The sequence below is a fragment of the Pongo abelii genome, chromosome 2 (genome assembly GCF_028885655.2).
Source record: "Pongo abelii isolate AG06213 chromosome 2, NHGRI_mPonAbe1-v2.0_pri, whole genome shotgun sequence".
Lineage (NCBI taxonomy): Eukaryota > Metazoa > Chordata > Mammalia > Primates > Hominidae > Pongo > Pongo abelii.
The window spans coordinates 105269517-105292388 of record NC_085928.1 but is presented as its reverse complement, the minus strand read 5'-3'; the positions used below and the strand labels follow the sequence as shown (position 1 = coordinate 105292388).

The 22872-nt window shown below is 52.0% G+C and overlaps 2 protein-coding genes across 7 annotated transcripts; one reads left to right on the top strand and one right to left on the bottom strand.

The window, feature by feature from the left end:
- The first annotated feature begins 1697 nt into the window (after positions 1 to 1697).
- KLHDC8B (kelch domain containing 8B) lies at positions 1698 to 6570 on the top strand. The gene is given in 6 exon segments (NM_001131718.1): positions 1698 to 1772; positions 2717 to 3226; positions 4327 to 4491; positions 4830 to 5054; positions 5150 to 5251; positions 5693 to 6570. Coding segments are annotated over 5 exon segments (1065 nt in total). The 5' UTR covers positions 1698 to 1772; positions 2717 to 2850; the 3' UTR covers positions 5890 to 6570.
- Positions 6571 to 7625: 1055 nt separating this feature from the next.
- On the bottom strand, positions 7626 to 22655 carry C2H3orf84 (chromosome 2 C3orf84 homolog). Of its 6 annotated transcripts, none has more exons than XM_002813757.3 (4): positions 22079 to 22407; positions 20356 to 20469; positions 8578 to 8634; positions 7626 to 8148 (listed from the first exon to the last, which is right to left on the bottom strand). In XM_002813757.3, the coding sequence occupies exons 1-4, from the start codon at positions 22103 to 22105 to the stop codon at positions 7732 to 7734; spliced, it is 615 nt and encodes a 204-aa protein (XP_002813803.1). In that variant the 5' UTR covers positions 22106 to 22407; the 3' UTR covers positions 7626 to 7731. The 6 variants fall into 6 exon arrangements, with proteins under 6 accessions (XP_002813803.1, XP_054406741.1, XP_054406744.1 ...); XM_054550766.2 differs by lacking the exon at positions 22079 to 22407 and adding an exon at positions 21206 to 22062 and having other exon boundaries at positions 7717 to 8151; XM_054550769.2 differs by lacking the exon at positions 20356 to 20469 and having other exon boundaries at positions 7717 to 8151; positions 22079 to 22655.
- Between the last annotated feature and the right edge of the window lie 217 nt (positions 22656 to 22872).

Here is a 22872-nt window from a genome sequence, read left to right as displayed (position 1 = left end):
GGGAAGGAAGGGGAGACTAGAGAGACTTGGGGTGTTGGGAGGTATCTAAAGGCAAGTGGCTTGTAAGTGCTTAATTGCTGGAAAGGAGGGGGAGGGAGCTTGGAAAGGGAACAGTAGCAAATGTGAAGGGGGCTGCATAGCAGTGTGAGCCTCTTGGAAGCCTATTGGCAATCACAAGAGGGTGGAAACAGTGCCCCAAGTGAGGGCACTGAAGAGCAAGTCCAAGGTGAAGTGGGACAAGGAGGATCGAGGCCTTCAAGTCAGGGTCTGTGCAGTCTGTAACCAGCCTTGGCACCACCATTTCTGTGCAGGCCAACTGAATCCAACTGACAGTCCCTGAAAAGGGCAAAGGTTCTCTTCTCCAGTCATACGGAAGGGTCTACCCATAGACTTCTGGGAAGGCCAGATGTGAGGGAGGCCGGGGAGTTAATAGGTAATGCCCCCAAACAGCTCTCAACCCATGACTAATGGAGATTTGAGAATGAGTACCTCAGCTCCCCTTGCACTTGGGGGCGGCAATGAGGTAAGGTCTATGTTCTACGCTGGCTCCCAGAATCCCCAGCAGGATTTGGTCCCAATTGCCCATAGTGGTAGCTTGCTTGATGACGCTTCCTTTATTGGCTGCTTTCCTCGTCTCCTTGCCACTGCTGGTGTTTCTTGGCCTCACCTCCCATACTAACTATATGCATGTATATCTTTTTCCAGGTCTGCTTTGGGGAAACTAAGATAAGCACTGTCCATGAAAGGGGGACAAGGCAGTGAGCAGACACAGACAACTGCAAGGACCTCTTCCCACAGGTACCACTGACCTGTACAAATGGGCCCCCAGCTTGAAGACTTAGCTAATACTCTGAATGCTCAGAAGATAGGCAGAGCCAAGGTCTGGGCCTGAGGTAGGTAGGCCCCTGTCACACTAGTTTGCTCTTGCTTGACCCCAGAGTTGGTTATAGGCAAGCTCAGGATCCTAAAAATGGATAGTTATAATGTGCCTTGGGTCCCGGAGTAGCCCAGGTCTTCAGGCCCTACAGGATGAGGCCAGAGTGACCCACTGGGAGGTCCCCTGGCCTCTGACTCTTCCAGCACATCCTCTGCTCAGTATCACTCCTTCCAGGAATTCTCCCCACCCAGGTTTGTAGAAGGGCCGGTGCCTTCTGTTCCTCCACCCCCGCTAGCCTCAGTGTACACTGTAAGACCTATTCCTGCTTTATGCCCAGGTAAGGGCGACCCAGGCTGCCCCCACACGGCAGAGGCCCAGGCCATGTCCCCAATGGCCTCCAGGGGGCGCCGCCGGGAAGCCTGTCATTGGGCTCCTGGGAGCTCCGCGGAAGCGGGCAGGCGCCGGCCCCTCAAGCCCTCGGGTTCGGCTGGCCTGCTCGACACAGCCTGCGCACCCAGGCTGGGTCGGGCTCAGAACTGCCCCTTGCCATACACGTGTTGTGTCGCTCGCCGCTGCCTCATTTCTACTCCTGCCCGAGGTCGGACGCTAAATTCTGTCAGGCCCAGTGTCCACGTGTCGGTTTTGTTTGTCCGTTTGCATATGACCGTGGATCGGCACGCCCTGCTCCAGCTGCGGCATGTGCAGGGTTAAGGCGAGAGGAGATTTCCCTGAGTCGGAGGGGGAGGGGGGCGAGGGGCGGACCTGGCCCAGCCCCGCCCCGCGCCGGAGCAGTGCCGGAGCCCCGCCAGAGCCCGACTTCAGCCCCAGCCAGATCCGGCGTCAGCGGAGGCGGAACGGTGGACCCCGTACCCTGGCAGCATCGGAGCACCGGCGGGTGAGTCCCGCGGGAACCGCGCTCAGGGGAAGTTTGGGGCGCGGGGTATAGAACCCCAAGCGCGTTAGCCCAGACCCGCCCCCCACATCCTTGAGCTGGAAGTTTGGGGCCAAGAGGCCCTCCTGCCAGGGGTCCAGGAGTGTAGCCACCAAGAGAAAGGGGTGGCTGGAGAACTTGGGGGATCTGCTGCGAGGGAACCCAGAAGTCCAGCTGCCCATTCCTGCTGGAAACGCCCTGGACTCGGACCCTGGAGTCCTGTGGTCATGAGATTTCTCCAACGCCCCCCACCCCAACCCCACTTCTGGACACCAGGCAATCTGGCTTCTGGGGGGTTTGGAATGGGCAAACTCCTGAGGGGGGACCTCGAGAGGAGAGTGTGGAACCCTGGTGTGCAGTCCTCCTCCAGTCTGAAACACACCCTGACTCTGGTCTTTTACTGGTGGGAATGGTTTAAATTAACCCTGTGGAATGGCCCCCAGGATATTGTAAAGATACTCTGGAGTCTGACCCCTGACAGCAGGCATGGGGACCCCCAGGCTGCCCAGGGCACCCTGGAAGCCAGTAAGGACTCCCCTCATGCAGGCAGTGTGAGGCTTGTTGAGGGGAAAGGAAGGGTCCTGGATGGAGAGTCCTGTTCTAGTCACCTTACTACTGCCCTCCTAGACCCAGATTTGACCCAGTTGCTGAGTGGTTTGGGTAGTGGGTGGGAAGGAGAATCCTTCATGCCTCCATGGGAAAGGGGAAAGGCTCCTGGGTACCTGGGGCCTGCCCTCCTTCCCACTCCAGGAGGGCCTCCACAGTGGTGTGCTAGCCAGAGGGGTTGGGTTCTCCCCCTACCTTTCCCACCAGTGATTTTGGGCCAGCCCTGCCCTTAGCTACAGGCTGCTTATCTGTTTCCTGAGGGGCCAGTCAGTGCCCTGACCCGTTTTCCCTCTTTCCTCCAGGTGAAGGCAAGGTCCCTGGACTGGTCATATACCTCTTGTGGCCCTGGCAGAATCAAGATGAGGCCCTGTCATGCCTCCCCAGTGAGGCCTACAGTCTGAGCAGACAGCATGGCCTGCCATTGGCAGTGAACACCATGTCTGCAGGAGGTGGCCGGGCCTTTGCTTGGCAGGTGTTCCCCCCCATGCCCACTTGCCGGGTCTATGGCACAGTGGCACACCAAGATGAGCACCTGCTGGTGTTGGGGGGTTGTGGCCGGGCTGGACTGCCCCTGGACACTGCTGAGACACTGGACATGGCCTCGCACACATGGCTGGCACTGGCACCCCTGCCCACTGCCCGGGCTGGCGCAGCTGCGGTAGTTCTGGGCAAGCAGGTGCTAGTGGTGGGTGGTGTGGATGAGGTCCAGAGCCCAGTAGCTGCTGTAGAGGCCTTCCTGATGGATGAGGGCCGCTGGGAGCGTCGGGCCACCCTCCCTCAAGCAGCCATGGGGGTTGCAACTGTGGAGAGAGGTGAGTGGCCTCCCAAGGAAGGCACTTCAGGTACCCTAACACCTTTTATTATTTCCTGACTTAGTTCCTTACCCTCAGAGACTGAACAAGAGCTGTAATTTTTACATGGGTGCCCAGGATGTGGCCTTGTCCCCTGTATCCTTTCCAACCTAGCTTTGAGCTAGGCTTTCAGCAGCCTTCTATTAACTGCCTTTTCTGGCTAAGGTGGAAGGCAGAGCCCAAGCTGATCCCAGGATGATGGGAGACCCCAGCCATGTTCCTGCCCCACTCCTCATTTCTAAGAGATGGGGGTGGGATGGCCTAATGACTCCCAGGGTTATAAATAGTCTGGGGTCGGGGAGAGGAGTAGGGCCTTGGCTCAGAGCCTGTGCTTAGACTTTCTGCCCCACCCCCAACCCTTCCCACACGCCAGGGAGCCTGATATGGACAAAGGCCAAGCTGACCTGGGATGGTTGCCATGGAAGCCCCCAGCTGACTGGCCCATTACCCCAAGGCCCCCAGACATGTCATAGCTGACTCTGAGGGTTTAACAGAGGGCAAGAGCCTACTGTAATGAAAGAGTGTCACACAGAGGTGCTGGCAGGTATCCTGGGGCAGAAGGCTTGTGGACAGTATCTTTACCCAGCAGACCCAAGCCATTCCTCTCCCAGCCCCATCTCCAACTCCAGCTGGTCCCCAATCCCCCTCCCCAGACTGAGCTCTGTGCTAAGCAGATCCCCATGTTTCTTACCCCTGGCTTAAGCCATCCCCCTGTCTTCCTCCCCGAGGGGGGTCCCCACCTTGTGGCCTCCAGGTCTGACCACCAGCCCAGGCCAGCCCTGCTTGGATGCCAGACTCTGTTGCCATAGCGTCTCCAGGGAGACAGAGTCGGATTATAATTAGATCGGCTGCCTCCTGCTCTTTACTCAGAGGGGCCCTGGCCAGAGTAGGAATCCCAGCTCTCCCAGCCCCCACTGCAGGCAGGTAGTAGAGTGTCTGTTGCTGGGGAGGGATGCTATAAACACATGGGTCTCCAGCCACCCCCAGGCCTTACCAGCGCAGCTGTCGGTGCGGTACCCTGGCAGGCTGAGGTACAATCTGAGCTACTCTTTTCTATGCAGATGGTATGGTGTATGCTCTGGGGGGAATGGGCCCTGACACGGCCCCCCAGGCCCAGGTACGTGTGTATGAGCCCCGTCGGGACTGCTGGCTTTCACTACCCTCCATGCCCACACCCTGCTACGGGGCCTCCACCTTCCTGCACGGGAACAAGATCTATGTCCTGGGTAAGGCCCTGGGGGATGTGGGAAGGGGGCTCAGAGTCTAGAAATCCTCATTCTCATAGGTTGGCTGGGATAGGGATCGGGCTCAGTCCAGGATGGCAGAACAAGAGAAGCTTTGTTGGGGTGATCCATGCCTGCTCTGAGGCTCTGACCCCTGGTGGTCTTGCTGTGGTTGGAAAACCAAACCCCAGTACCTGAGGGATTGTAGGGTGGATGATTCATGTGCAAGTGTGCACACAGCAGGATGTGGGAGGCTGAGGCAGGCAGATTAGCAACCTAGTGAGCAAGGAGCCCACCAAGCCTCCTGGGCTCCTTCCCAGGTACTCCAATTTCATTGACAGGGGGCCGCCAGGGCAAGCTCCCGGTGACTGCTTTTGAAGCCTTTGATCTGGAGGCCCGTACATGGACCCGGCATCCAAGCCTACCCAGCCGTCGGGCCTTTGCTGGCTGCGCCATGGCTGAAGGCAGCGTCTTTAGCCTGGGTGGCCTGCAGCAGCCTGGGCCCCACAACTTCTACTCTCGCCCACACTTTGTCAACACTGTGGAGATGTTTGACCTGGAGCATGGTGAGCAGTGGCTGTCCTGGGCTGTCCTCCCACTCTCTGTGGGATGGAGGGGCATAGTGCGTACATGACTAGATCTGACCTCCCCTCTCCTGCAGGGTCCTGGACCAAACTGCCCCGCAGCCTGCGCATGAGGGATAAGAGGGCAGACTTTGTGGTTGGGTCCCTTGGGGGCCACATTGTGGCCATTGGGGGCCTTGGTAAGTCTCTATGGGGCTGGGGAGAGGAGGGAGTCCCAAGACAGGAAAGACTAGCCCCCAGCATGTGTGCCACCTTCTGCCCATCTCCAGGCACTCCAGGGATCAGGGCTTTGTGAGCTCTTTTCCCTATCTATGAAGCAGGCAGGATGTGGTCTGCCTGGCCCAGAACTCAGGGTGTTCCTTAGTAACTGGGGGCTCTGTCAAGCACCAGCAAGGGTCTACGAGACAGCAGCAGGACAAATGACCACTGTATGCACAGTCAAGAGGACATATAGAAACATGAAGGAATGAACAAATGATGAACACAGGCAATGAGGAGCAAGGCCCTGATAGCTCATCCTGGGGTGATAACTACTGGGCTATTCTCTGGGGTTAGGGAGCAGAAGGGCCTGGAGTCCCTACAGCCTGTGCCTCTCACAGCCTTCTCTCTCCTTCTTGCAGGAAACCAGCCATGTCCTTTGGGTTCTGTGGAGAGCTTTAGCCTTGCACGGCGGCGCTGGGAGGCATTGCCTGCCATGCCCACTGCCCGCTGCTCCTGCTCTAGTCTGCAGGCTGGGCCCCGGCTGTTTGTTATTGGGGGTGTGGCCCAGGGCCCCAGTCAAGCCGTGGAGGCACTGTGTCTGCGTGATGGGGTCTGAAGGCCTGGTGGGAGCTGTCCACTGGAGCAGCTCATTGCCAGAGACAGCTATTTCTATGGCTCGTTTTGCTGCTGAGAACACTCACTGTGGCTCTGTGGGATGAAAGAGGTATGGGGGTGAGCACTTGAGACACTGCCTTGGGGCCTTGGGTTAGGGGAGCCTTTGTCTTTAGTGCAGGACACACGTATGCTTACACCTACCTTTATCACCATTCGTTCATGAATCATGCCTAGCTCCATCCTTGCCCTGGGACCTACTAGGCCTTCCATCCAACTGGGAAATGGGGAGAAGAAAAGCTGGCCTCATGCTCTTCAGGGTCAGTTCCTATCTGGAGTTGACCAGGCCTACCCCAGTTGCCATTCCTGAAAAATCTCAGCTGCCAGGCTGCCTTTAGGGTCCCTGTAGACCCAGGAGAGTTGAGAGGGTGGGGGACACAGAGAATAGAGAGGATGTGGGAACTGCCAGAGGGCCAGAGCGCAAGAGTTCAAGCGGAGGAATGCTGGCTTTGAGCCCTCTACGCTGCTGGTTGTATGACCTTGGACAAGTCACTTCACCTCTCTGTGCCTCAGCATCCTCATCTATAAATGGGGATCTCTGAAACCTTCCTACCCTACCTACCTCACAGGGCTGTTGTGAGGACCCAGGGAGTTTGGATGTGGAAGTAAAAGTGCTGCTAAAACCTAGTGTGTGGACCCTGGTGTGAACTCCTTTGTTGCTTCCACTGCCCCTGCCTTCCTTTGGGGGTCTCAATGCCCCTAGAGATGAGGGTCCAGAAGGAGCCTCTTGGATCTGGTCGGTGTTCCCAAAGTGATTTGGTGTTTCTGTTCCATCTAAGCCTCAGCTTATTCTTTGGCAACACGTGATGATAGCGCCTCCTTACTGTCCTGGGGATTAGAGAGCACTAGGACAGTAAGGAAGGGCTGTCACATGTCACCAAAGGATGGCAGGATAAGATGACCAGAGAAGTGCTCAGAAAACAACAACGGAATACCACAGGGTTAGGAAGACCTCCAGATCCAAGTTACAGAGTGTCTCCTTAGGGTCTCTGCTCACCCCCACAAGGAGGGGTGGTTCAGTGGGTTCTGTGGCCCAGGGCAGTCTCTTTCTGTCTCAGCTGTGGGGCAGCCGTCTCTTGGACAGGACTGTGTGGCCACCCAACAAACCCCTCAAAGGCAGCTGCCTCCTGAGAAAGCTGCCAACTCTTCCTTCTTCCAGCCTTTGTCGCCCACTAGTACTGGTCTCTGGGGTCTGCTTTCCCCATAGCTACACTGAGTACTTGGCCTGCTTCCCCAGTGATGCCTTTCATTCTAGGGTGAAGCACCTAGAAAGTCAGTGGCCCACAGGATATTTGCACGTTGTCTGGCACGCTGGCAGAGGAAACCAACACAGAGATGTCTCTGTTTGGGGGAATAGGCTGTTTCCCAGAGGAGAAAGGTTGTGGGAAAGATAGTCACTCTGCTGCCTTCATAAGGAGCCCTCCGTCAGTGTCACCCCCTTCACCCTGCCACCTGCTCTGTCCTGACTTCAACTTAGGCTGGGGACTGCCCTCTAATCTTCCTCTCTACAGCTGGGTTTACTGCAAGAATAGAGTAGTACTTGGGGCCCTGGAACCCACCTGATGTGGCTATGGCAATCCTCCCGGACTCTTAGCCTCCTGCAGGCCTTACCCTTTCTCACTTAGTGGCAGGGATCCCAGAGCAGCACCTCCCACGCCCAGCACAGAAACACACCATGGGCACAAGTGCCATGGGAGACAGGCACAGGACCTGGCAGCCCACTACTACCTTTCAGCCTCTTGGGCTGCATCCCATTGTGGGCTGCAAGCACAGACAGGCTGCTGTGTCAGCTGTCCTTGTTTAATGCTCTGGACCAGTTTAGACACTCAGAGACCCCAGCATGAAGGTAGTGCTGCAGCAGCTTGGGTCTTGGGATCCCTGGGAGGTCAGGCAGTATGTCAGTGACCGGCGCCTGGGGCCCTACCTTGTAGCTGCCATAGTGGCCACCCTGGGATGGGTAGCAGAAGTTCTGCTGGTAGGTGGTCCTGGTATGGGAAGGCTGAACCTGCACAAAGTGCACGAGGCGCTGGGGGAGGCCACTGAGTCCTGGGCCTGGTCGGAAATCGGCCTGGTAAGAAGATTCCAGGGGCCCCTGCTGGCGCAACTCTATCTCACAGGGTGCCCAGCGCAGGAAGGTGTGTCGCTGCCACAGGCGCTCCAGGTCCTTCCGCCTTCCGATTCCCTGCAGCAGGCAGTAGGGACCCTCCTCAACGGTACGGGCCCTTGGCCCATATTCCTGGCACCAAGCACCTTCTTGGGCCCCTCCTAACCCCAAGTCTGCTTGGTGATACCTGTCCTATGCCTGGCTGCCTTGGCCTGTACCCTGGCCTCCTTGGCCTGCCTCCCCAGTGATGTCTTTCATTCTAAGGTGAAGCACCCAGAAAGTTAGTGGCCCACAGGATACCTGCACATTGTCTGGTAAGTTGGCAGAGGAAACCAACATAGAGATGTCTCTGTTTGGGGGAATAGGCTGTTTCCCAGAGGAGAAAGTTTGTAGGGGAAGACAGCCACTCCTCTGCCTTCATAAGGAGCCCTCCCGCAGTGTCGTCCCCTCCACCCTACCACCTGCTCTGTCCAGACTTCAGCTCAGGCTGGGGGACTGCCTGCCATTCTTCCTGTCTTCGGCACTCACTTTGTCAAAGGAAGTACGGTTGTCGTGCTTGGAGAAGAAGTGTTGCTGCGCCGGCTCCTTGAAAGACAGTGAGAAAGAAGGTCAATGGGGAAAATGATGCTTATTTACCCACCCTTACCCAGATCACTGCCTCAGGGTCCCTAATGGAGGAAAGTCACCAGGAGCCACTGCCCCTAAGCTGCTAAACTGCCAACAGACAGAGGGCAGAGACTAATTAAAGCAACACTTCAATCCTGGGATATCTCAACCTGGGACTTACCCTGAAGCAGAAGCCCGTGGAACCCTTATTGAGGAGGGTCCTCAATAAGGAGGCATCTGCTAGAACATCCTCCCATCAGGGGAGCAGTGGCCAAGTTTCAAGTTGGGCCTTAACTCTTGATTGCCCAGGACTTTAGTCCTCTCCTCCCCTGCATCCACGCTTACTCCCCCATCAACATACCCAGCCTCTTGGCTCTAAATGCCATGTGAAAACTGGAATTTCTATCTCCAGCTCAAACTTTCTCCTGAACTCTGGGCTCAGTAGACAACTGCCTACTCCACATCTCCATGTAAATGCCCAATTGGGCATCTCTAAACATATGACTGAGCTTTGGGTCATCCCCAGACACACTCCACCTACAGCCTCCCCCAGCTCAGACCATGGCAGCCAGATCCTGTCAAACACCTTGAGTCCCCTTGATTCTCTTCTCTCATACCCCACATTGAATATGCAAGTATCCTGTTGATACTGTGGTCAAAATGTGCCCAGGACCAGACCACATCTCAGCATGCCCACTGTTTTCCCCGATCCAAGCCACATTACTCTCTTGCCTGAATTATTGCAAGAGCTTCCTGCCTGGTGTCCCTGCTTTCAAACTTGCCCTTCCAGTCTGTTGTCCGCTTAGCAGCCAGCATAATTCTGTTAGTACATAAATGAGATCACATCTCATTTGCTGAAAATTCACAACAGTTCCTCCTATTTGTGATAGCCAAAGTCATCATAGTGGTCTGTGAGACCCACATGATATTGGTCCTTCTGTTACCTCCAGCCACACTGATTTCCCCACTGCTCCTCAGACACACCAGGTGCTCCCACTTAGGGCTCTGCACCACCTGTTCCTTCTCCTGGCCATATAATTCCCTCACACCTCCCTCTTTTCCTTCCTTGAGCACTAGGCCAATAGTTCTATCACCCTAACCCTGCATTTTTCACCTGCTAACATACTATATTATTCTATATGATGTTACCCCCACTGATTAGAACATCTCATGCCCCACCATTAAACATAAGCTGCTTGTGGGCAAAGGCGGTCTGTCTTGCTCACATCTATAACTTCAGCACTGAAAATAATGCCTGACACTGCTCAATAAATGTTGCTGTTAAATCAATAAACAGGCTGGGCATGGTGGCTCACACCTGTAATCCCAGCACTTTGGGAGGCCGAGGTGGGTGGATCACCTGAGGTCAGGAGTTTGAGACCAGCCTGGCCAACATAGTGAAACCCCGTTTCTACTAAAAATACAAAAATTAGCCAGGCTTGGTGGCTCATGCCTGTAATCCCAGCACTGGGAGGCCGAGGTGGACAGATCACTTGAGGTCAGGAATTCAAGACCAACCTGGCCAACTTGGTGAAACCCCATCTCTACTAAAACACACAAAAAAATTAGGTGGGTATAATGGTGTTTGGCTGTAATCCCAGCTACTCAGGAGGCTGAAGTGGGAGAATTGCTTAAACCTGGGAGGCAGAGGTTGCAGTGAGCCAAGATCGAGCCACTGCGCTCCAGCCTGGGCGACAGAAAAAAAAAATTAATGAACAGGGACAGAAGGTCCTGGCCCCAGGGCATTTACTTTGGCTCAGTTGGAGCTAGAGAGCCTTGCTCCACTCCCATGCAGAGAAAGCCCATCTCTTAGGCTTCCAGACTTCAGCAGGAATCTGTCCCAAGACCACCTTCTTGCCTTTGTGCTTGGCTTCTGCCCTCAGAGCCATTCCCTCTCCAGTCACTCAGTTTCTCCTGCTGTAGACCTGAAGTGGCCAGATCTGGTGAGGTCAGGCTTGGCTGGCTTGGGAGTATAGGTAATGGCTGATGGAAGGTCACCAGATAAAATACAGGGGCTGGCTCCATCCCTGAACCAGAATCTTCAGAGTAGAGCTTATCGTATGTGTATTTAAGAGTTCCCTTTTTAGGCCAGGTGCGGTGGCTCACGCCTGTAATCCCAGCACTTTGGGAGGCCGAGGCGAGCGGATCACGAGGTCAGGAGATCGAGACCATCCTGGCTAACATGGTGAAACCCCGTCTCTACTAAAAATACAAAAAATTAGCTGGGTGCGGTGGCAGGCACCTGTAGTCCCAGCTACTCGGGAGGTTGAGGCAGGAGAATGGCGTGAACCTGGGAGGTGGAGCTTGTAGTTAGCTGAGATCACGCCACTGCACTCCAGCCTGGGCGACACAGCGAGACTCTGTCTCAAAAAAAAACAAAACAAAACAAAAAAAAGAGTTCCCTTTTTAGAACCGCCTGCCTTAGACAGTCTGATGGTAGTCTTCAAGCAGAATGAAAACTCCAAGAAGGTGGGAAGCTTTCATTCCTCAAAATGCAAGCTGAGGCTGGGCACAGTGGCTGACGCCTGTAATCCCAGCAGTTTGGGAGGCAGAGGCGGGTAGATCACTTGAGGCCAGGAATTTGAGACCACCCTGGCCAACATGGTGAAACCTTGTCTCCACTGAAAATACAAAAATTAGCTAGGTGTGGTGGTGGGCGCCTGTAATCCCAGCTACTTGGGAGGCTGAGGCAGGAGAATTGCTTGAACTTGGGTGGCGGAGGTTGCAGTGAGCCGAGATCTCACCACTGCACTCCAGCCTTGGCAACAGAGAGACTCTGTCTCCAAGAACAAAAAAAAAAAAGAAAAAAAAGCAAGCTGAGGCCGTGCAGTGGCTTACACCCGTAATCCCAGGACTTTGAGAGGTCAAGGAGGAAAGATTGCTTGAGCCCAGGAGTTCAAGACCAGCCTGGGCAGTGTGGCAAGGCTCCCAGACGTTGTCTCTACAAAAAATAACAAATTAGCCAGGCGTGGTGGTGCATACCTGTGGTCCCAGCAACTAGGAAGGCTGAAGTGGAAGGATCACATGAGCTTAAGAGGTCAAGGGTGCAATGAGCCATGATCGTGCCACTGCAAACCAAGCTACAGGCTGGGAGAAAATATTCATAAAGCATATATCCAACAGAGAACTAGAATATATAAGGAAGTCTCTCAACTCAACAGTAAAATCACAGTCTAATTAGTAAATGGGCAAACATGAAGACATCTAACCAAAGATTTACAGATGACAAATAACACATGAAAATGTGTCCAGAATTGGTGGGTTCTTGGTCTCACTGACTTCAAGAATGAAGCCGCGGACCCTCGCGGTGAGTGTTACAGTTCTTAAAGGCGGCACGTCAAGATTTTGTTCTTTCTGATGTTCGGATGTGTTCGGAGTTTCTTCCTTCTGGTGAGTTCGTGGTCTCGCTGGCTCAGGAGTGAAGCTGCAGACCTCCGCGGTGAGTGTTACAGCTCTTCAGACGGCGCGTCTGGAGTTGTTCGTTCCTCCTGGTGGGTTCGTGGTCTCGCTGGGTTCAGAAGTGAAGGTGTAGACCTTCGCCGTATTACAGCTCATAAAGGCAGCGTGAACCCAAAGAGTGAGCAGCAGCAAGATTTATTGCAAGGAGTGAAAGAACAAAGCCTCCACAGTGTGGAAGGGGACCAAAGCCGGTTGCCACGCTGGCTAGGGCAGCCTGCTTTTATTCTCTTATCTGGCCCCACCCACATCCTGCTGATTGGTAGAGCCCAGTGGTCTGTTTTGACAGGGCGCTGATTGGTGCCTTTACAATCCCTGAGCTAGACACAAAGGTTCTCCACGTCCCCACCAGATTAGCTAGATACAGAGTGTGAACACAAAGGTTCTCCAAGTCCCCACCAGAGTAGCTAGATACAGAATGTCCATTGGTGCATTCACAAACCCTGAGCTAGACAAAGGGTGCTGATTGGTGTGTTTACAAACCTTGAGCTAGATACAGACGGCCCATTGGTGTATTTACAATCCCTTAGCTAGACATAAAGGTTCTCCAAGTCCTCACCAGACTCAGGAGCCCAGCTGGCTTCACCCAATGGATCCGGCACCGTGGCTGCAGGTGGAGCTGCCTGCCAGTCCCACGCTGTGCGCCCACACTCCTCAGCCCTTGGGTGGTCGATGGGACTGGGTGCCGTGGAGCAGGGGGCGGCACTCGTTGGGGAGGCTCGGGCTGCACAAGAGCCCACAGAGTGAGTGGGGAGGCTCAGGCATGGCAGGCTGCAGGTCCCGAACGCTGCCCCACGGGAAGGCAGCTAAGGCCCAGCGAGAAATTCAGCACAGCAGCTGCTGGCCCAGGTGCTAAGCCACTCACTGCCCGGGCTGGTGGGGCCGGCCGGCCACTCCGAGTGCGGGGCCGCTGAGCCCACGCCCACCCGGAACTCGCGCTGGCCCGTAAGCACAGCGCCGCAGCCCCAGTTTCCGCCCTCGCCTCTCCCTCCACACCTCCCCGCAAGCTGAGAGAGCCGTCTGGGGCCTCAGCCGGCCCAAGAAGGGGCTCCCACAGTGCAGCGGCGGGCTGAAGGGCTCCTCAAGTGCTGCCAAAGTGGGAGTCCAGGCAGAGCAGGTGCGGAGAGCTAGCGAGGGCTGTGAGGGCTGCCAGCTCGCTGTCACCTCCCAAAAAGATATTCATCATTAAACATCAGGGAAATGCAAATTAAAACCACAATAAGATATCACTACATATCTATCAGAATGGCTCCAATTGAAAATAGAGACAACACCAGGTATTGGTGAGAATGCAGAGAAACCAGATCATTCACGCATTGCTGGTGAGAATATAAAGTGGTAAAACCACTCTTGAAAACAGTTTGGCAGTTTCTTTTAAAAACTAAACATGCAGCCAGGCGCGGTGGCTCATCCCTGTAATCCCAGCACTTTGGTAGGCTGAGGTGGGTGGATAACCTGAGGTCAGGAGTTCAAGACCAGCCTGGCCAACATGGTGAAACCCTGTCTCTACTAAAAATACAAAAATTAGCCGGGCATGGTGGCACACACCTGTAATGAGATTGCTTGAGCCCGGGAGGCGGAGGTTGCAGTGAGCCAAGATTGTGCCACTGCACTCCAGCCTGGCTGACAGAGCAAGACTCTGTCTCAAAAACAAAACAAAACAACAAAAACACTAAGCATGCAACTACCACATGACCCAGCAATTGTATTCCTGGGCATTTATCCCAGAGAGACAAAAACTTATGTTCAACCAAAAATTTATACACAAATATTCTTAACAGCTTTATTTGCATGAGCCAAAAACTGGAATCAGGTCAGATATCCTTTAACAGATGAATGATTAAACAAACTGGTACATTGGTACCAAGGAAATACTACTCAGTAAATGAAAATAAATGAACTATTGATACACACAATAATTTGGATGAATCTCTAGGAAATTATGCTGCAAAAATAGCCAGTCTCCAAAGGGTGCATATTGTATTATTCTATTTATATAACTGTTTTTGAGACAAGGTCTCACTTTGTTGCCAAGCTGGAGTGCGGTGACACAATCATGGCTCACTTCAGCCTTGACCTCCTGGGCTCAAGCAATCCTCCTACCTCAGCCTCCAGAGTAGCTGGTACCACAGGAGCATGCCACCATGCCTGGCTAATAGTTTAACTTTTTTTAAGAGATGAGGTCTCATTATGTTGCCCAGGCTGATCTTGAACTCTTGGGCTCAAGCAATCCTCTTGCCTTGGCTTCCTAAAGTGCTGGGATTAGAGGCATGAGCCACTGTGCCCAGCTTTATATAACATTTCAATTTAATTTAATATAATTTATTTTTTTGAGACAGAGTCTCACTGTGTCATGCAGGCTAGAGTGCAGTGGTGTGATTTTGGCTTGCTGCAACCTCCACCTCCCAGGTTCAAGAGGTTCTTATGCCTCAGCCTCCCAAGTAGCTGGGATTACAGGCATGTGCCACCACACTGGCTAATTTTTGTATTTTTACCAGAGATAGAGTTTCACCATATTGCCCTGGTTGGTCTTGAACTCCTGACCTCGAGCAGTCCACTGCTTTGGCTTCCCAGAGTGTTGGGATTACAGGCATGACCCACCGCACCTGGCCTATGTAATTTTTTTTTTTTTTGAGATGGAGTCTTGCTCTCTCACTTAGGCCAGAGTACAGTGGCGTGATCTCGGCACACCACAACCTCCGCCTCCCAGATTCAAGCGATTCTCCTGCCTCAGCCTCCTGAGTAGCTGTGATTACAGGCGTGAGCCACCAAGCTCAGCAAATTTTTTGTATTTTTAGTAGAGATGGCGTTTCACTGTGTTGGTCAGACTGGTCTTGAACTCCTGGCCTTAAATGATCCACCCACCTCGGCCTTGCAAGTGCTGGGATTACAGGCGTGAGCCACTGCGCCCGGCCTGTAACATTTTTAAGTGACAAAATTTTAGAAATGGAAGATTGATTGATTTAGAAATGGGGGCCAGGCGCAGTGGCTCAGGCCTGTAACTTTGGGGGGCCAAGGCGGGTGGATCACCTGAGGTCAGGAGTTCAAGACCAGCCTGACCAACATGGAGAAACCCCGTCTCTTCTAAAAATACAAAATTAGCCGGGTGTGGTGGTGCATGCCTGTAACCCCAGCTACTCAGGAAGCTGAGGCAGGAGAGTCACTTGAACCCGGGAAGCAGAGGTTGTGGTGAGCCAAGATCACGACACTGCACTCCAGCCTAGGTGACAGAGCAAGACTCTGTCTTAAAGAAAAAAAAATTACATAGACCAAGCAGGGTGGCTCACACCTGTAATCCTGACACTTTGGGAAGCCGAGGCAAGGCGGATCACCCGAGATCAGGAGGTTGAGACCAACCAGGGCAATATGGTGAAACCCCGTCTCTACTAAAAATACAAAAAAATTAGCTGGACACGGTGGTGGGTAACTGTAATCCCAGCTACTCAGGAGGCTGAGGTGGGAGATTTGCTTGAACCTGAGAGGCAGAGGTTTCAGTGAGCCAAGATCACACCATTGCACTCCAGCCTGGGCAACAAGAGCGAAACTCGAAAAACAAAACAAAAAAACAACAAAAAAACCAGAGCAGCACCAGGGATCCCTTGCGATGTTGGTCTACCACCACAGTCAACTGTGGTGTTAGATACACAAAACTACACAGGTGATAAAATTTTAAAGCTTTTTTTTTTTTTTTTTTTTTTTTCCGAGACGGAGTCTCACGCTGTTGCCCAGGCTGGAATACAGTGGCTCGATCTCAGCTCACTGCAACGTCCGCCTCCTGGGTTCAAGCTATTCTCCTGCCTCAGCCTCCCAAGTAGTTTGAATTACAGGTGCCAGCCACCACGCCCTGCCAATTTTTTGTATTTTTAGTAGAGATGGGGTTTCACTATGTTGGCCAGTCTCAAACTCCTGACCTCGTGATCCGCCCGCCTGAGCCTCCCAAAGTGCAGGGATTACAGGCATGAGCCACCGCGCCCGGCTATAATTTTATAGCTCTTGTTTTTTTTTTTTTTTTTTTTGACACAGTTTTGCTGTTGTTGCCCAGGCTGAAGTGCGATGGCACAATCTCGGCTCACCACAACCTCCGCCTCTCAGGTTCAAGCAATTCTCCTGCCTCAGCCTCCCAAGTAGCTGGGATTACAGGCATGTACCACCACCCTGGCTAATTTTGTATTTTTAGTAGAGACGGGGTTTCTCCATGTTGGTCAGGCTGGTCTTGAACTCCTGACCTCAGGTGATACACCCGCCTTGGCCTCCCAAAGTGCTGGGATTACAGGTGTGAGCCACCGCACCCGGCAAATTTTATAGCTCTTTTTTGCTGTTTTTTTTTTTTTTTTTAAGTTGGAGTCTTGCTCTGTCACCCAGCCTGGAGTGCAGTGTCGCGATCTCAGCTCACTGCAAGCTCCACCTCCCGGGTTCACGCCATTCTCCTGCCTCAGCCTCCTGAGTAGCTGGGACTACAGGCGCCCGCCACCACACCTGGTTAATTTTTTTTTTTTTTTTTGAGATGGAGTCTCGCTCTGTCGCCCAGGCTGGAGTGCAATGGTGCGATCTTGGCTTCCTGCAACCTCCGCCTCCCGGGTTCACACCATTCTCCTGCCTCAGTCTCCCAAGTAGCTGGGACTACAGGTGCCCGCCACCATGCTCGGTTAATTTTTTGTAGTTTTCGTAGAGATGGGATTTCACCGTGTTAGCCAGGATGGTCTCGATCTCCTGACCTCGTGATCCGCCCGCCTTGGCCTCCCAAAGTGCTGGGATAACAGGCGTGAGCCACCGCACCCAGCCTATAGTAAAGACAGGGTTTCACTGTGTTAGCCAGGATGGTTTCGATTTCCTAACCTTGTGATCACCTGCCTTGGCCTCCCAAAGTGCTGGGATTACAGGCATGAGCCACTGCGCCCGGCCTATAGCCACCATGCCCCGCCCATAGCTCTTAATACACACACACACACACACACACACACGCGCACACACGCACAAGTAAAACTAGGGAAATTTGAATGAACTTTAGTGATTATATCAATCAATGTCAATGTCCTTGTTGTGATATTATGCTATAGCTTTGCAAGATGTTACCATTGAAGGTAACCAGGCAAAGTGCAAAAGAAATCTCTATTATTTTTTACAACTGCTTATGAATTGATAATTATTTCAATGAAAGTTTCAATTAAAATAAAATCTAAGAGTCTGGGGCAAGTTTCAACTGACTCCCAAATTTCTCCCGTTGTCTATCCTCAGCTACCGAATTGCACTTAGCCCTAGAATGTACATGTCTTTCCTGTCGGAGGCACCTCTGACTGGAAATTCACTGTTCCTATAGTGGCAGGATAATTTATTGACGCTCAATGAGTTTTGTTCTCTCAAAACTGTGGGAGCTTGGTGAGAAGCACAGTCATTTCCTCTCTACCCAGGCAATTCTGGGTATTCTTGCCCTGCAAAGAATGATCACTAGCATCTTTGTTTCTTAATCATTCAAGGCTCCTTTTCCATCGAGGTGGTAAAATCCATGGTTTCTGAGCAGGTAGAGCTAGGACTGGGATTCCATCTTAAGAGGCCTTGGAAGAGAGGTGGGCTTCTTTGGAAGGGGCAGTATTTGCATGTGGGAGGGCTAAGGGCCCCTGTGGAGGCTGGGCAGTCTGCACTAAGAGAGGAAGCTCCTTGGCAAACTGAGGGATGGGATGGCAGCAGGGCCCAGCAATCATGGCACCACAGGTGAAGAACATGCACCCAACCAGACAGGACTCCTGTCCAACCTGAGGAACTAAGAGGACCAGAGTTATATTTCCCAAGAATCAGGCAGTTGACGGCTAGAAATAGATTAATCTGCTTTAGAAAAAAAATGAAAAAACAAAACAAAACATAATTTTCTTGCATTTGTATGTCATGGACAAAAATTTTACAAACCAAAGGAGAGTGGATGCTACATCTTGGAAACGCTTTAAACAATAGCTAGAATCTGCCAGCTGAAACCTGGTACCTCTCAGCCAGTGCAAAAAGAAAATGTGCAACTTCTCTGAGCAGTCCTATTAATTAAAACAGCTTTAGACCTAGAAAGAACCGTGAGATTTGACATTTATATAACCCAAATCCAAGACACAGATTATGCTACTTGGGGCTGCTGATAATGCTAGTAAATTTTTTATGTAGCAAGTCCTTACATTGATCAGCAGCCAAAACATGTCCCTTACATGTCTGTTTCTGATGAATGAATTTAACAGATTGATAGGATGTTCCAGTCTCTGGGAGGAGAGCTGCCACTGAGGGCGATGACAAACATACAGCAGGAAGTCTCTGGGTTGCTTCTCTTTCTGTACTTCCCAGATCCCATCACTCTCAAAAGGGAGGTGGCCCCGGATGGGCAGTCTGGAGCTGCATCTGGGCCTGGCTTGGTAGGCTGTAGCAGGCAGCCCTTGCAAGTGTATATGCTAAGGAAGTTCAGTTTCCATAAAATAGCAGCCTCCAGGACCCTGGTCTCAGCCTGGGAAAGCAATTCATAGAAAATCCAGATGGCAGATCAAGTAGGACCTGGCAAAAGGCTGGGACGCAAGAAGGTGCAGTGGGTGGTACCTGTTTCAGGCACCCCTTCAGGTCCCTCTGGGCCTTCTTCTACCCAGTTGTTGCTCCGGAGGCTGACCTGACCGCACTCCACACTAGGCTCCCTTTGTTCTGGCCACCAGGGAGCCCTGGAAGGAGACGGAGGAAAAGAGAGAGGAAGTGTTTCTTCTCTTGGCTCCCTCCTAGGCCACCTCCCACCTGGCTATGTCTCTGTACCTAGGATCACTGATCTTGTCAGGGTGACCCTTTTCATACCTTTACCTCCTTCTCGATTCTAGAAGCCATGGCTCCCCCTTATCCCACTTCGGGCTCAGTAGTACTAACCACTTGGTCGTTACCAGCCTGTGGGCATGCCTTTATCTGAGGCTGTCACAAGCAATCTTTTGTAAACATATCTTCTGAGTTCTGCTGTTTTGAGTATGCTTGTTACTGTTGTGACTCTGATTTATTTATTTATTTTTTATGTTATTTCATTTTTTGAGACCGAGTCTCACTCTGTCACCCAGGCTGGAGTGTGGTGGTGCCATCTTGGCTCACTGCAACTTCTGCCTCCTGGTTTCAAGCGATTCTCCCTACCTCAGCCTCCTGAGTAGCTGGGATTATAGGTGTGCATCACTATGCCCAGTTAATTTTTTTTTTTTTTTTTTGAGACGGAGTTTTGCTCTTGTTGCCCAGGCTGGAATGCAATGGCGCTATCTGATCTTGGCTCACAGCAACCTCCACCTCCCGGGTTCAAGCCATTCTCCTGCCTCAGCCTCCCGAATAGCTGGGATTAGAGGCATGCGCCACCAAGCACAGCTAATTTTGTATTTTTAGTAGAGATGGGGTTGCTCCATGTTGGTCAGGCTGGTCTTGAACTACCGACCTCAGGTGATCCTCCCACCTCGGCCTCCCAAACTGCTGGGATTACAGGCGTGAGCCACCGCACCTTGCCATATTTTTTACTTTTTGTATTTTTAGTAGAGATGGAGTTTCACCATGTTGGCCAGACTGGCTTTGAGCTCCTGACCTCAAGTGATCCACCTGCCCCAGCCTCCCAAAGTGCTAGGATTACAGGTGTGAGCCACCTTGCCCAGCTGTGACCCTGATTTATGGTACACAGTACCCCTTCCTTGTCTCCAGGCCTGTAAGTAATAAAGGGCCTATGGCCCTGTATCCCTTTCCCATTCTCCAGAAGCCTGTTATAGCCACTCCAGGCTACCTCAGCCATCACTCTTTTCCAGTATTCCCTGGCCAAATGTGTAGGCCAGTACCCAGCTGCCTCCTGTACTACTTCCCTGACCAGAGGAGGCCTCCTACTAATTTCTAAGGACCTAGACTATGAAGCTGGCTGTGGGATGCACCATGGGCTTTCTTAGCATTAAGGAATCTGAATGTGAAGGTAGTTGTCAGCAAAACTCAAGGCTTACTTCCTGGGTTCTAGAGGCTCTTTGCCTGTAGCTACCCACCCCAGCTAGGCCCTTACCTTTTGTCCATCTAGAAGGGGCAGTGAGCAATATGGTTCAGTTTGGCACTCACTCTTTTCCACCCTGTCTGTAGGGGAAAGATCTGACATCTCAGAGAAGAAAGGTAAAGCCTATCCCAGGGATAGGTGTCAGTACAGCCATGGAAGGGCTGGGATGATGCTCTTGGGTTCTGGGAAGGGCAAGAACTGGTCTAGTCACCCCCGCTGCCTTCAGGTCTGCCTTGTACCTGACATCGCTGCAGGAACACTGCTGGAGGCTGGGGCTTGGCTGCAAGGCGATATTCTCTAGCACTTTCACTCTTGAATTGGCTTCTGTAGTGCCCATAGAAGCCATTGTTGTGCTATAACAAGACAGGAATGAGGATAAAACTCACTCAAATCTCCACCATGGATCCTAGACCTCAGGGCCCCAACTGAGGGTTCCAGGAAAGCCAGACCAGAAGCCCCTCATGGAAGTTCCTGACAGAATAGAAAGAATCTAAGGAGTTAGGACACTCCTGGAGATGGGCTAGTATAGAAGTGTCTTCATCCATCATTGGGTCTGTTGACCTCAGCTGTAATGACCCACTTGGGCTATGCATGTGTAGGGAAGGAGTGCCATTCATTCAGAGCAGAGATTTGCGGGCAGGGCCACTGATCAGGGGTGTGGTCCTTCCCCAAAGAGCCTGAGAAGAAATCCCCTTTGTTGTTCTCCCCACAATTTTTTTTTTTTTTTTTTTTTTTTTTTTTTTTTTTTTTGAGACAGAGTCTCGCTCTGTCACCCAGGCTGGAGTACAGTGGCACAACCTCAGCTCACTGCAACCTCCGCCTCCCGGGTTCAAGCCATTCTCCTGCCTCAGCCTCCCAAGTACCTGAGACTACTATCATGCCAGGCTGATTTTTTTTTTTTTTTTTTTTGAGACGGAGTCTTGCTCTGTCACCAGGCTGGAGTGCAGTGGTGCGATCTTGGTTCACTGCAACCTCTGCCTCCTGGGTTCAATCAATTCTCCTGCTTCAGCCTCACGAGTATCTGGGATTACAGGCGCCCACCACCACACCCGGCTAATTTTTGTATTTTTAGTAGAGACAGGGTTTCACCATGTTGGCCAGGCTGGTCTCGAACTCCTGACCTCGTGATCTGCCCACCTCAGCCTCCCAAAGTGCTGGGATTACAGGCGTGAGCCACCGCGCCTGGCCTGGAGAGAATTTCAGAGAGAGGAACTGTCAGGAGACAGAAATAAGCAACTATCAGAGGTCCAAGAAAGGGGCTGTACTGTGCTGATGTCATTACGTGGACACTTTGTGGATGATCATGTCTGGGAACTCCTATGGCCCAACCTCTTTGTCCTGAGTTCTCCCTGGAGACGACGGGTGTGTCTGGCCCTCCACAATTATAACACTGAGCAGAAGAACCTGTCCTAAGCCTGCCCTCTGGCCATCGCAATGGGCTATTTAACAGGACTAGAAAGCCTCATATCTTTCCATCCCACTGAAGACGTGGATCACTTTGTCTGTCTATCCTTCTCTGTCAGGAACCCCTCACTCTCTATTCAGGTTAGCTCAACAGTATTTATCAGACCTTTATTGTCTTCCAGGCATGGGGCTGATCATGGGAAATACAGATGGACAAAAACACAATCTTTGCTCTCAAAATGTTCCCAGACTAGAGAGCAGCCAAACTCCAAAAGCTTGGGAGGCTCAATTAACTAGGAATAAATGGGGTGGCTAGAGGACTAGGAGTTTCCACTGGCTTGCGGGAGACCATGATGCACGGAAGGGGGCAAAGTGTTAGGAAGACTAGGCAGCCTCCAGGGGTGACCTCAAGATGGTGGAGAGGAAGTGGGCAGGTCAGGGTCCTATTCCAGGTTGGATGCCAGATGAAAACCTTTTCACTTCACCGTCATGACTCAGTCAGATTTCGGGTACAACCAGAGGGCCAGGGGCCAGGATTAACATAAAGTGCACTCTTACCCAGGAGCCTACTAAAGCACTTTGCATCTTTCCAAGAAGGGAGCAGAAAAGGCAAACTTTCCTCTTGTCTTTTGGAGGATGTCTTCAGGAAAGAGTATCTCTGGAGGTCAATTTTTTGTTGCTTAGTGACAAGAGAAGGTTGTGACTGCACAATGCTGCTGCTGTTTGTTGAGGCAGCACATGACCTGTTGCCCCTTTGTCCTTGCTGCCCTAGTTCTTCTCTATGAGAAAAACCTGCCCCTTGGCATTAACAGCCTGAAAGAGCCCTTGTATATAGAAACACACAGGGCTCCATGGTAGAGTCTAATGGATTCGCAGCCAATGAAATATTCAAAGAACATTTTAAATGCAGGCAAATCCTGCATATAAAAACCTATGCATCCATACTGCCAGGAATATAAATTTAGAAAGCATTCCATGGAGTCAGAAGAAATGTTAAAGAGGTTGGTGGCTTTTAGGATAAAATTACTGCTTCAGAATAGGCTCTAACAATTTATCTCTTAGGAGTTTGTGGTGACCAGGAATGCTAACCATGAGAAGTGAAATGTTACAAGGGCCAAGTAAAGGAATAGGGCATAACAGAAGAACAGAAGAAGGAACATGCAAAGATTTGACATTATGGTTCCATTCTGAGCTACCCTTTGACAAATTATTGACTGAATTCTCTCTTATTTGTAAAAGAGGGACTTGAACAGTTCACCCCCTTTAATAACCAAAAGAAACTGTCAATCAACCTCTAAAAATGTGCCAGTAAAACACCCAAGACCTTGCTAGTGTCAATGGCACAAGCCCAA

Coding starts and splice junctions, on each gene's coding strand:
- C2H3orf84 (XM_002813757.3), bottom strand. CDS start 22,105: ATGCAAAGTGCTTTAGTAGGCTCCTGG. Junction 8,635..20,355: donor TGTTCCTGCAGCGATGTCAG/GTACAAGGCAGA, acceptor CTGTCTTTCAAG/GAGCCGGCGCAGCAACACTT. Junction 8,149..8,577: donor ACCGTACTTCCTTTGACAAA/GTGAGTGCCGAA, acceptor ACCGTTGAGGAG/GGTCCCTACTGCCTGCTGCA.